Here is a 14,111-nt window from a genome sequence, read left to right as displayed (position 1 = left end):
CTCATCTGGGTCTACGCTGTTTGCAATGTCCTTTTTTCAGGACGCTAGGCATAAATCGGTTAACTATTCAAAGCAGACACATAGATTGCTACATTACTTGTGCAAACTTATTTCCATTAGCCAGCATTAAGAAATAAGAAGCATAAACAAGTTAAAAAAACAACAACAACTATCTACGCATTTTTTCTTAAACTAGACGACTACCTACAAAGCCACTGCCATTCATTGAGGTCAAACATCAAAACACAGCACTTAGTCAATGTGACTGACTCAAGCTCTACCATCAAATTGCTTTGAAGTATTTATATATAAAGAAACTATTTACAAAAATAGCATTAAGAATATATACTGAACAGAGAACATTTTGATGAACGGTTTGAAATTCTTCACGGGTCATTGTATGTACACCTATTTTAGAATTCATAGAAAACATCTTTTTTTCATGTCAGCTTAAGAGTTTGTTTAATGTTTAAACGGGGAATCTGTCTCAAATACCATAAATAACTACATGTCGGTTATTATCATATATTTATCAGATCATACAATAAGCATATTTTATGTTATCACATGTACACATTTTATATTGCAATTTTGATTTAGAAACTATGTAGGTTTTGGTGTGTTTGTGTGCGTTGTATTTTGTTTGTTTTTCTTTTGGTTCTATTACACGAGTTACCTTAATATCATTATATTAGCAGGCATGTTTTAAGGGTAATCGCTTCCCACAATTGCACATGTATTTTGGTAAAATGGTTATTTTATGAGCAGTATCGGAGAAATAAGTACACAATAATCTCCCCTTGAATTTGAGAAAATTCAAACGTATTCAGTGTCTTTATATTAATGAGGACTCGAACCCTATTGAAAATGGGTTACATCAGAGTAAAAAGTCCAGAATTAGCTCCCCTTGAATTTGAGAAAATTGTGAAATAAGGCTTGTTTACGCAATTAAGTCCACAGTTTTCATTCAATTATTTTCCAACTTGCACAGTGTCTTTATCTGAATGATGAGTCAAACCCTATTGAAAATGAGCAATATTGGAGTTTTAAGTCCAGAATTATCTCCCCTTCAATTTGAGAAAAAAAATAAAAATTCAGAAATTTTTATGTGATAAAGTCCATAATTTTCATCCAATTCTTGGCAAACTTCCACAGTGTCTTTGTATCAATGTGGACTCAAATTCAAGAATGACTCCCCCTTATATATGAGAACATTTTGAAACTCCGCTTGTTTTCGCAATTTATTCCACAGTTTTAATCCAATTATTTCCAAATTTTTACAGTATCTTTATATGAATGAGGACTTGAACCCTATTGAATATGAGCAGTATCGGAGAAACAAGTACACAATAATATCCCCTTGAATTTGAGAAAATTCTCCTTGTTTGCGCGATTAATTACACAGTTTCCATCTTATTCTTTCCAAACTTGCACAGTGTTTATAGCCGTAAAGCGATTCAGGCCCTTATGGGCCTCTTGTTTCAACTAGTATGTGCACTATATGCTTTAAACCTGTATCTGCTCTTTCGTCTTAATAAAATATGATACGTCGTTTTCAAGTGTGTATTTGCCTTTGTCAATTATACATAATAAGTAAGAAAGACCCGTTTCTAGTGCATGGGTACCAAGTGTCGTCCAAGATTAGCGTGTGAAGTCCGCAATAGACGACACTTTTTGCCCAAAACATATTTTGTTTAGAAGAGACATCCTTTAAAAGAAACGTTCCATAAAAGCGTGAATTGTCGTCCCTGATTAGCCTGTGTGGAATACACAATGACGACACTTTGTACACATGCATAAAGCCCAGTTTCCCCCCCCCCCCCAAAAAAAAAATGGCCTAATCTTCAGCCGTCATCCGGCGTATTTATTTATACAGCAGTGTGTTTCAACGCGAACAATAAAAAAAAAATTATAAAGCGAGGTTCTTTCAACTCATATACAGGACGGTTTATTGTATGTGACACACAGCAACGTTACAAAAGTTGCACAGGATGTAAAATTATAATTGCCTGCACCATAAAACTCAAAGGACACAACTATATAAATACAACTAAATTATATCTTCTGAAATTACTTTTTTATTGAAGTTTCGGCATTGCGTCTTTATCAAAAAAAAATTGTAAATACCATAATTATAAGATCGGCGTGTATAATTAACTCGCTCTGCTGCGTTTTCTAATACAATGATTATATTAACCATTTTAAAACATATGCACATGTGCGCGTGTTGTTTATTTTTGTAATCAAAGTTATTAAACACGTAAAACAAGATAAAAATGCTAAATAATAAACAGATATGTTATAAATATATATGTTTATGCAATATTTTATACCAATTTTTGCACAATAACAAAATAGAATTACTTCTATAAAGCGCATGGTTAATTAAGCCTTTTATTCAAATCATCACTGCAAAGAGTGAGTAGCACAGCATTACAGTAAAGGATATTACACATGTTTTAATGTATTTAAAACACAAACAAATACGCACACTGGTGTCTCCATTGTAGCACAAACAAATATTCTTAACGTCCATTAAACACACTATTTAAACAATGTACTATTATGATTAAACTGGCTAATATATATATATATATATATATATATTTCCATATATAAATATATATATATATATATAGAGAGAGAGAGAGAGAGAGAGAGAGAGAGAGAGAGAGAGAGAGAGAGAGAGTAGAGAAGGAGGAGGAGGAAGAGAGAGAGGAGAGAGAGCTGAGAGAGAGGAGAGAGATAGAGAGCAGCAGAGAGGAGAGACTCTCCTCTTCTCTCTATCCTCGCTCTCCCTCGCCTCTCTGCTCTCTCGTCTCTCGCTCTCTCTCTCTCTCTCTCTCTCTCTCTCTCGCTCCCTCGCTCTCTCTGCTCCTCTAGCGCTCTCAAGCGTGCTCGTAGAGAGCTATCTACGTCTTCCTGCGATGAAAATCAATGTGCTGAAATAAACGGGACACAACTACAACCGTGAAGTATTTACTATCGCTCAAATATGCATTGTGCTATGATGGTAACTCAGTGTAGATCTACACCTGAAACAGAGAAGAATTTCGTTGCCAAGGGTGAACATTGAAATATATTATAATATATAGTGAATGAAAATAACTTTATTCACATGTTCGTTTCTTGATTTTGAGAACTACTTTGTCGCGCGGACGAGTCAGAAGTCCCTCGGTTATCGCCATATTTGTTGGGGTTTCAGGCGCCAGGCTAAACTCGAACGCTCTGATGAGGGTGCCAAGAAATATCAATGCTTCGTCGTAGAAAAACGCTTTTCCGGGACACATTCGCCTTCCCGCAAATCCGAACGGACAAAAAGCTAGCGGAGACCGTTTGGCCTTATCGGAATTTTCAGACGTATCGAATCTCTCCGGATTGAACCTGCCAATATAAATAGAGTGAGATATATGTAATCGTTTCTTTTTTTCCATAACAATCACAATGAGACGTGTTTTTCGGCATTCAAATTGGAAATACTCGGCAATAGCATAATGGATAAACAAACAATAATGCATGCAATATCGTAAACGGTTGTTTAACAAATTAATAATTTACCCGTACCGTTCTGGATGTTCCCAGTACGTCTCTGAATTCATGACGACACCTAACGCATGAATAATCTGCGTCTGAAAGCATTCATTGAAAATGACCTTTAGCACAAAATAACGATACAATAAATATGCCTAATAGAATCTCGTATGGTGATTAGAATATTCTTTTATTATCCACCCTAAAGATTACAGTCAACGTAAGTTTAATAACGCTTTTTGGTATTCTTATAGGGACCGTCACTTATAAAATACGCATTTCATACCTCGCCTCGAATAATTAAGCAAAAATGTGACCACTGACCACATAGTATCGGTGCAAATTTGTATGGGGAAATAGGACACAACAAAAACAATGATTACACTTTTGTCTGATTTGCCGCAACCATATATTGTAGAATGAAACAAATAACATAGCGACTGCAGGGTCCATTATACCTCGCACCAAATTTATTTTCGAAAGGAATGTTTTATATGCTTTTTGTTAAAACCAATGTATACGACAAAGACTGTCTAATTTTCGTTACAAATTAATCGTTACATTTCTGGTTCATTCTTTGAGCGAAAATGTTATTCCCGTGAGTTAGCCTGATGCAGTCGGTTACAAATATTTGTGCAAATATGTACAAGCCAATTTAAGACGACACTTTACGCATGCATTAAGCCCAGTTTTCCCAGAACGAGGCTCGCATACTTGTTCTGGCACATGGTATCCCTGTATCTTCGTGTTATTGCCGCTCAGTCGTGTTGCTACGGGAGCAACGTATCGAAGGCGAAGTGTTTCGTCGATAAACCATCTTAGATACCTGCGTTAATAGACATTATTACAAACATTAAATTGTAATAGAGAAAGGCAAACTTGTTATGTTTGTATACAAGTCGCGTTTGTTTGAAGACTACTTACAATCTACTATTTGTTATATTTCGGCATTGTTTACATCTGTTCTTGAAGAATGACATGATTTTGGGATAAGGACTTTGTCTCATCGATATTTACTTTTGTTTGTTGCATTAAAATGGATCTGCACGTAAACATTTGTATTTATTTTGTATTTTTATTTGTACAAAAATATTAGGTTGTGGTGAGGTTTAGTGCTTTGAGGGTACAAAAACATATCCAATCATAAATCTTGGGTTGTAGACAATCGAACCCAGTGCGCCTACACGAGGAGCTAGTGCACCAAAGATTGTGATCAGCAGAGATTCCAAACGACTGATGTGTTGGGCTTATTACAGAAGGTACGTACTTCAGTTCCGGAAGTGCGCTTGGTTGAATATGAGCGCGTCCCAGCACGTGCGAGAGCTCGCCGTGTATCCGGGTCTGCATTTGCGGGTAGAGCGCCGCGTGGTAGAGGCACCAGGTCAGGGCTTAAACGAGAAATATGGCTGGAAATGGGGTTTAACGATTGCTTGTGCGAAAAAACGTGCATAGCTAACCTGCTACATGCTCGGTTAACATGTTCCTTTCAGGAAAAAACAAGAATAGAATATGTATCGGACATTTAGTATGGTTGTGGAAGCGAATTCTTTAGTAGCCAACGGTTTAAAATTTAAGCAGGCATTCTATATTCGCAATCAAAAGATGCAATAACGCAATTTCACGCGATTGAATAATACCAGTACGATATACAAGATCATATAGACATAATCAAATAGACCAAGAGTGCTTAAGAATGAATGAGATTTTTTCCCCGTTTCTTTCAACCCCACACACGCAATGCCTTATGTGTAACAGACGATGGATTTATGTGAGACCAACACACTTTAATAAGACGGTAACTGACACAACACAACAACCAATCAAAACTCTACAGGAAACCTGAAAAATCCTCGCTAAGCATGGGACTTTTAGAAAAATTAGACATGTCAAATAATTTACCCCAATGGGGAGCAAAAGACCTTGTATAGACCGGTGGTCTATACCCATTACATCGATTTCAATTGAATGATGGCGATTATCATGAGCATATCGATTTGATTACTTAATAAATCGTCGCTATAAAAAGACGATTCCGTAAAGCGTTGCAATGCACGCATGCAAGCGTTAGCTTACTTATGCTCGATTAGTCGTTGTCGGTCCAGGTACTCCTTGAAAGTACAGCGGTTACTCTTAAGAATACAAGATATACTAAGTACCCTGAGTACGGAAGATATACTAAAACGCACCCAGAGTATGGCCTTATGCCTTTAAGACCATTTCCGTATCTGGTGAAAATTGTATTTTTAAGTGAACCCGGTGTACGTTGAATTGCTTCCTATGCTGACATCGACCAATTAAACCTAACTAATTGTTAAAAAGCAGCGTTACAACACCTTACTTGTGCTGACACTGTGAAAGCCGCCGACAAGATACACCAAAATGTCGCCGTAGACTGTAGTCTGGTCAAGATTCGATTCCATGACGACATCAATGAACTTCCGGTCAGTGCCGCTGGTTACGTGATCTTCAATCATGCTCCGGACAATGTGGTGGACGTCCTGAACAACTAGTAAAATGAGGACGTTTAATTTACAATATGAACATGTCGCTACTTCATAAATTTATTTTACATGAATATATACAGAATATAGTCGAATGAGGTTTCATGCATTTACTATTATCAAATGCATACTTAAGTTGTATTTCAAAGAAAGATTTATGTGTCTTATCAAATATGCGTTCTTGTTTATGTATTTAACAGTTCACTATTAATATAATGTATTTACAAAACATTGTCGTTATTCGCCATGTTCATAAAAAATACGAAAATATAACTGTCATATACAATTCCTTCTTGAGTATTTATAAGCGACATGGCATATTATTTATATATCATGACAAACGATGATGATGACATCACTAGCTAACTTACTGCTATAGAAATGCTCACTTTCGTCCATTCCTTCCTCAGGTAGCCCGGATGTAAAGTTCTTTTCCAAAACTGGCCAGAACTTAAATGCAAAACAGTAATTATTACATCTATATCAATGTTAAATACGTATGACATGTTAAAATATCAGATATTACATCATTGCGTTATGATTAATGATCGGAAATGATTCTCGCTCTTAAATAGAGCATTTAAATACAAAAATAGCCTCCTGGACATGTTTGATAAAACATATATTAGGCTTGTGTAAAATAATTTCCTTTGGGATTGTGAAGCAGGCTTTTATTCTATAATATTTAGACGGGTGGTATTGATGTCTGATATTTCTCATGAAAAGCCTGCAAGTCCTGAAAAGACTCGGTAAAATTAAAACTATTTTCCACCCAAACTTATATCAATTATATAATGACAAAAAGAATTGAAATATTTAAATTTCATTCTTTCAATCGTTATTGTGTTCAGAAGGTACAATAAAGTTAAGTTTACATACATTTTATGCAATATCAATTCATCCACGTTTGATACATTTCTATAATTAAATCAGATATATATATATATTTTTCATTTTCGATTTCGGAATTTTACGGGTTGAAAGCTTATTTATAGAAATGCAAACTATTTACTTTAACGCTTTGTCACAATGAATCTAAATGAACATAATTGATTTCCTCACACGTCGATTCTGTATCGTTTCTTCCATTAACTGCTTCTCTTTTTTACGACAATTAACCCTTATCCATTATTTTCTTATTTCTAAGAAATTGCAAAAAACCACACACAATATTTCTCAGTTTCAGAGCAATAATATACCTCTTCAGTTTGGTATTTATTACGACTCTATTGTATGGCATATCTGAATGTGAGCACAGGTATCAAATAACATTTCACATTTTGAAGAAAAACGTATGTGCGAAATCAATTCAAATATTTATTTAAAAAAAACAACACTGTTGCATCTGTTCACATCTGTGGAAAAATTATGCTAAAAGAAAAATAATCTACTTGCAATGCAGCAGACTCACTTATTCATCGAGAGCTTTGAGTGTGAGTATATTGTCATATCACAATACTCACTTATTCATAGAGAATTTTGAAGGTGAGTATATTGTCATATCACAATACTCACTTGTTCAAAGAGAGTTTTGAAGGTGAGAATATTGCCATATCACAATACTCATTTGTTCATACAGAGCTTTGAAGTTGAGTATATTGTCATATCACAATACTCACTTATACATAGAGAGTTTTGAAGGTGCGTATATTGTCATCTCACAATACTCACATGTTCATAGAGAGCTTTGAAGGTGAGTATATTGTCATATCACAATACTCACTTGTTCATAGAGAGCTTTGAAGGTGAGTATATTGTCATATCACAATACTCACTTGTTCAAAGAGAGTTTTGAAGGTGCGTATATTGTCATCTCACAATACTCTCTTGTTCATAGAGAGCTTTGAAGGTGAGTATTTTGTCATCTCAAAATACTCACTTGTTCATAGAGAGCTTTGAAGGTGAGTATGTTGTCATCTCATAAGACTCACTTGTTCATAGAGAGTTTTGAAGGTGAGTATATTGTCATATTACAATGCTCACTTGTTCATAGAGAGCTTTGAATGTGAGTATGTTGTCATCACACAATACGCAGTTGTTCATAGAGAGCTTTGAAGGTGAGTATGTTGTCGTCACACAATACTCACTTGCTCATAGAGAGCTTTGAAGGTGAGTATGTTGTCATCTCAAAATACTCACTTGTTCATAGAGAGCTTTAAAGGTGAGTATGTTGTCATCATGGCTGAAGTACTCTTCGAACAGCGCCACGCCTACCGCCCGGCACGCCATCTGGAACGCCACGTCGTAAATGGTCACGTGGTCTGGGTCCTCCAATGCGCCGAGCTGACACGTGGTCTCGTCAGCTATCTACAAGAATAAATAGATTCGTAAAGTCAATATGAACCGCGCTTTGAGAAAACAGGGGGAGGGGGGCTTATAAGCGGAAAGGTACTTCTTTTAAACGAAAAATACCATAAAGGCGAAAAGTCACACATTAGCCTTTGCAGACGTTTGGCACCGTTTTTCAGAGCGAGGCTCGTATCAATTGCAGGAAGCCGTTGCGTTTTATGGACATTATTTCCGAAATAGAAATGCGTATACCTTATTATTTAAAGAACCAAACACAGTTCTAAGAACAAAAAGTCATTTTTGAAAACGCTTTTGCAAACTTTGTGTAATCATATATCGACAATAATAAATAATGTAATAAACTTTGCCTTTTCGAAAGCACTTGAATGATATACAACTTGTATATATAAAATATATGCATGTCTGAATGAAATGTTTTACCTTCAAGCAGAACTTTCTATATCATGCGTTATTTGTATTAGTAAATTACGTACTCAAAGCATAAATTATAAGTTGATATTAAGAACTGTTTGATAAAACAATGAAAAAATAATATTGTTGATTATTTTTTTATTTGATTGAATTCCCCAAATTTATGTCATTATCATACCTGCTTGAACGTATAAAAGTGTGAATGCACAGCGTCTTTTCTGAGATACATGTCGTACTTTCGGCGTCTCTCTCTGGCCTCCGGACCGTTAACGAACTGGATACTCCTCGAACCGAATACCGGCGAAATGAAGGACATTTCTGCAGCCACACAATTACGAATATAGCGTATAGTGACATTTAGAGCGCGCAGCGCTTTGATTATTTTCGATTTTTAGATGGTCGCTTTAGCGACCGTCTAATGTGCTTGATGTAAAATTCAGGTCGATACGGCCTGGGTATGATTAGCCCAATTCCCGCTTACACTACGCGCGAAGAAAGAGTTGTATAATTTATGCAAGAGGTTTGAGTTCTCCAATTATGTTTATTCACAAATGGAAACATTATATTAATATCGTGTTAAATGCAATAGTTTCGAATGGTGTTTTATAGAAAAGAATAAAAAAAACAATGATCGTATTGCACGTGTCGCGGAGGAGATTGTTTATGAATGATTAAAATAGTCCACTTTCTGCTGCGTCTGCGTGACGTAGTATTTTCGCTCATCTCATTCATAAATCTGAGGCTGGCGATAAACAAAGGGGAGTCCGGGTGAGAATTACGCACTAGTATAAGGTTACGCTTGTTTATATTCACAGGTCTCAATTAATAACACGTTGACCACGAGTTCAACAATTATTACAGGGATACGATAGACAACATAAAAATGATTCATTATCGCTGAAACTATTAAAAAACATTTAAATATAACAAGAATATTCTCTAAAAAATGTAGTCTTGCTGTTTTGAAATAAGGTTTGGAATTTTGGTTTCTAAATAACTTAATTAAAAACAAAAGTTTAATTATAGTGTTTTTTACTTTTAGTCGCATATTTACCGCATTATAATGTGTGTTATAATAGGCAAACCATACATTAGTAAAATTCAATCTGCCTTCGCACATAGAAGGAATGGGTCAATTAGGTGCTGCGTTTCCTTTGTTTACTTCAGTTAGAGGTCAATTCTTTACGTAAAAGCAATCACAAGGCCCCGGCTTCAGAGGAATTGCGGAGCGTTCTTACATAATTAAAGTCGTAGTCGCATGGTATTTGCGTTTAGCGTCCTATTTGGTCACGTGGTTCTTTTTCGCGGGTGTTTTGGCATTCATGATATGAGGCTATTAATAGATGCGCCTGTCGATAAACAAAGGAAAGTTTACGGGCGATAACAACGCAATAGGTTACGCTCTCACATACAACTCAATGACGTAGTACAGGTCGTAAATTGAGAGATTTGGGAAAAAGTTGACGCTTATTTATATTCTCAATTTATAAAACGTTGAACATAAGTTCAACAATAACTTCAGCGATACGATAGACTAAAAAAATCATAATCGCTTAACCCGAATATAACAAATAATTTATAATAATAATACGAATGACCTGTTTCATAACCTCGTTGAAGCTACTACATCGGGTATTTCTGGAAAGCGTTCTTGGTTCTCAACACATAGCGGCCATCTTTTGTATTTACGGGTGCTAGCAACGCAATAGTAGAAGCTTAGTAGAAGGTTTAGCTTGTTTATATTCACAGTTCTCAATACATTGACAGTTGGATATGAGTTCATCAATTACTCAGGCATACTATAGGCAACCTCGAAAATGCTTTATAATCGCTAAAACCGAAAACAACTAAATATATTATATTAAATATATTTATAACAATTTTAAAAATGTAGTCGGCGTATACGCCGACTTTGAAATAAAGTTAGCAATTTACTTTTCTAAATAATTGAATACAATTAAACAAAAGTTAAACTATTGTGTTGTGTTTTTCACTTGTAAGATGCATATTCACCGCATGAAATGTGTGTTAGTATTGTCAAACCACACATTAGTGTGAGTAAATAAAAAATATACTACGGGAGAGCACTTCATATGTGTCCTCATATGCCTTGTTATGAGTATCTTTCTTCATTATCGAAATATATCGTATGTTTATATTTGATTTAAACGCAGTTTTCTTTCGTCACATTTAAATCACACGCCAATAGCGCCGTCATGCGAAAATGGGTCTTATGCGTTTCGGCAAGCGTTTGTTAAACCCAACATGTGCTCTTGCGCAGTCAGGCCATAGGCGACGCTGTTCGCTTTAAAATCACTCAATATGTTATGTTTCTCCTTACCAGAAGGAGGGATAGCTGAGTGGGCTATTTATATGATGGGCGCATATGGAATAAGACCCATTTTCGCATGACGAGGGTCATTACAAATCTCATTGCGAATTGAAAATCCCACATTTAAAAACAATGCTTTTTGATACAAAATTGAATTCAAAATAGCAAACTTGTTAATAATGGCAGCCTATCGACGCATTAAGGAATGATTTCCAGACGTGCTGACCAAGTACGGCAAACATTGTGGTATGATAATTAAACGATTTTCTCTTATCGTGACACTATACTATTTCGCTAATGATTGTTTTCTCATCTTGGATGCGAAATTGAAATTCTGCGAGATGGATTGTAACGCGTAATTGTAACAAGGCCACAATTTGTGTCGTTTGAGCATACAGAGAGTAGTCCGGAATTCCTTACACTGAACAGTGCTACATCCTTTGAATTGAGCACATACGCAGTGATGTAGCAAAAATTCAGAGGTTGTATCTCGAATCAGCTTATTAAATATTCGAAAATAGTCATGCGTGTCTGTTGGCGTTATGTTAAAGTCACTAAGATGAAAACTGAAACAGCTTCGCCTAAAAGCGCATTAGTGCTCTATACCTATGTTTATGTTAGCGTTGTTAACACCGTGTGAACTGCTCGGGTAACAAGTAAAGCATAAACAGCAATGTTTATATACTTTTATTCCTCCATATACAAGATACGAAGATTATTGTATATTTTGAATATGTATATGGTGTCAAAAATCAAAAGCTTTGTACACGGAACTTTAATTATGAATTTATATTCTTGGTGAGATAGTCATTTGATATTAGAAAAAAATATTCCTTTAATATGATGGTGACTGCAAATTTTCTTTATATTAAGTTCTCATTACCATTTTCATCATACTTTCTTTGCTTTCAGAACTTCCAAAAAAGAATGCTGTTTTTATTTTGTCTTAGTTATTTCTATGAAATAATAAGGATGATAAAAAGTGCACACAAAACTCGACCCGTGCGCTATGACACACACTTTTTAAAGTTGAATGGCGTGTGTTCATTTCAAACTTGCGATTGATTTTGAAAAATGAATTGCGTGTTAAATTATGCAATAGCGAACATCTTCAGTGCCTTCAGCGCTTTGATTATATTCTGGTGTCAAATTTTGCTCATGTTATCAATATATTAATTCATTTATCATTGCTGGTGGCTTTTGGTTAAAACTGTCACCAATATTAGGCAAGACATGTAAAGTATTGAATTTTTCATTTTTTTGCCTTATTTTAATTATGACAACCCGTTACAGAATTTCATAACTAGATGCTGATAGTTGATAAAAGCCTTTATTAAATGCGCTGAGTTCTCGGGAATACAATAATTTTATATATCTACATACATTATTATTATCAGATCAGCAAATACTAATATATTCTATAAATGTGAATTTAATAAACTGTTTTAACACCAATATCATGTTACTACCATGCACTGGTCTAACCAATCAAATGTTCAACCACAATGTTTATGAGCCTCGCTCTAGAAAAACTAGGCTAATGCATATTGCTTAAAGTGTCGTCCAATATCTGACTGTGCAGTCCGCATAGGCTAATGCATATTGCTTTAAGTGTCGTCCAATATCTGACTGTGCGGTCCGCATAGGCTAATGCATATTGCTTAAAGTGTCGCCCAATATCTTACTGTGCCGTCCGCATAGGCTAATGCATATTGTTTTAAGTGTCGTTCAATATCTGACTGTGCGGTCCGCATAGGCTAATGCATATTGCTTAAAGTGTCGTCCAATATCTGACTGTGCCGTCCGCATAGGCTAATGCATTTTGCTTAAAGTGTCGCCCAATATCTTACTGTGCGGTCCGCATAGGCTTATGCATATTGCTTAAAGTGTCGTCCAATATCTGAATGTGCGGTCCGCATAGGCTTATGCATATTGCTTAAAGTGTCGCCCAATATCTTACTGTGCGGTCCGCATAGGCTAATGCATATTGCTTAAAGTGTCGTCCAATATCTGACTGTGCGGTCCGCATAGGCTAATGCATATTGCTTAAAGTGTCGTCCAATATCTTACTGTGCGTTCCGCATAGGCTAATGCATATTGCTTAAAGTGTCGTCCAATATCTGACTGCGCGGTCCGCATAGGCTAATGGATATTGCTTAAAGTGTCGTCCAATATCTGACTGTGCGGTCCGCATATGCTAATGGATATTGCCTTAAGTGTCGTCCAATATCTTACTGTGCGGTCCGCATAGGCTAATGCATATTGCTTAAAGTGTCGTCCAATATCTAACTGTGCGGTCCGCATAGGCTTATGCATATTGCTTAAAGTGTCGTCCAATATCTGACTGTGCAGTCCGCATAGGCCAATTGATATTGCTTAAAGTGTCGTCCAATATCTATATGTGCGGTCCGCATAGGCTAATGCATATTGCTTAAAGTGTCGTCCAATATCTAACAGTGCGGTCCGCATATTCTAATGCATATTGCTTAAAGTGTCGTCCAGTATCTTACTGTGCGGTCCGCATATTCTAATGCATATTGCTTAAAGTGTCGTCCAATATCTAACAGTGCGGTCCGCATATTCTAATGCATATTGCTTAAAGTGTCGTCCAGTATCTTACTGTGCGGTCCGCATATGGTAATGCATATTTGAAACTAGTATGCAATCGTTTTTTAAAAACTATATTTTGTCATTTCAATGTTGATATTTAAACCAGTTGCATTCAACAGAAAACCCCGCCTCGAATACATACTTTTGACTTTAACTCAAGTGGTTAAACTTAGCCATTCAAACGGGAAAATATGATAGCTTTACAATAGCATGCGTACTGGTGAATAGACTATGCGAGTTGATCGACAAACGACGTAGCACGAATCGTAAGCTTTAAATAATTAATATAATGGTTTCAAAACCATAACAATTTTTAAAAATGCGATTAATCATTTTTTTTATTTTGCATAAAATAACAACAATTGCTTTGAATATATAGGTGCCGGTAGAAAGAACTTTAAGAAGTGCAACTTTAA

General features: G+C 35.8%; 1 protein-coding gene across 1 annotated transcript; it reads right to left on the bottom strand.

Annotated features, from left to right (window-relative positions):
- Window positions 1-3,107: 3,107 nt before the first annotated feature.
- On the bottom strand, window positions 3,108-9,133 carry LOC127860028 (cytochrome P450 3A19-like). Its single transcript, XM_052397744.1, has 8 exons — window positions 8,932-9,133; window positions 8,172-8,339; window positions 6,404-6,482; window positions 5,870-6,037; window positions 4,799-4,919; window positions 4,246-4,357; window positions 3,565-3,629; window positions 3,108-3,384 (listed from the first exon to the last, which is right to left on the bottom strand). Exons 1-8 carry the CDS (start codon window positions 9,067-9,069, stop codon window positions 3,111-3,113), a joined length of 1,125 nt encoding a protein of 374 aa, XP_052253704.1. The 5' UTR covers window positions 9,070-9,133; the 3' UTR covers window positions 3,108-3,110.
- Between the last annotated feature and the right edge of the window lie 4,978 nt (window positions 9,134-14,111).

The sequence above is a fragment of the Dreissena polymorpha genome, chromosome 15 (genome assembly GCF_020536995.1).
Source record: "Dreissena polymorpha isolate Duluth1 chromosome 15, UMN_Dpol_1.0, whole genome shotgun sequence".
NCBI lineage: Eukaryota > Metazoa > Mollusca > Bivalvia > Myida > Dreissenidae > Dreissena > Dreissena polymorpha.
Note: the sequence above shows the minus strand (reverse complement) of the source record. Positions and strands in the feature narration are given on the sequence as shown.

What these genes read in the sequence shown, in the direction of transcription:
- LOC127860028 (XM_052397744.1), bottom strand. Translation starts at nt 9,069, where the DNA reads ATGTCCTTCATTTCGCCGGTATTCGGTTCGAGGAGTATCCAGTTCGTT. An exon ending in ACTTTTATACGTTCAAGCAG is followed by an intron (nt 8,340 to 8,931) that starts GTATGATAATGA and finishes TTATTCTTGTAG; the next exon opens with ATAGCTGACGAGACCACGTG. An exon ending in AAGTGAGCATTTCTATAGCA is followed by an intron (nt 6,038 to 6,403) that starts GTAAGTTAGCTA and finishes TCATTTTACTAG; the next exon opens with TTGTTCAGGACGTCCACCAC.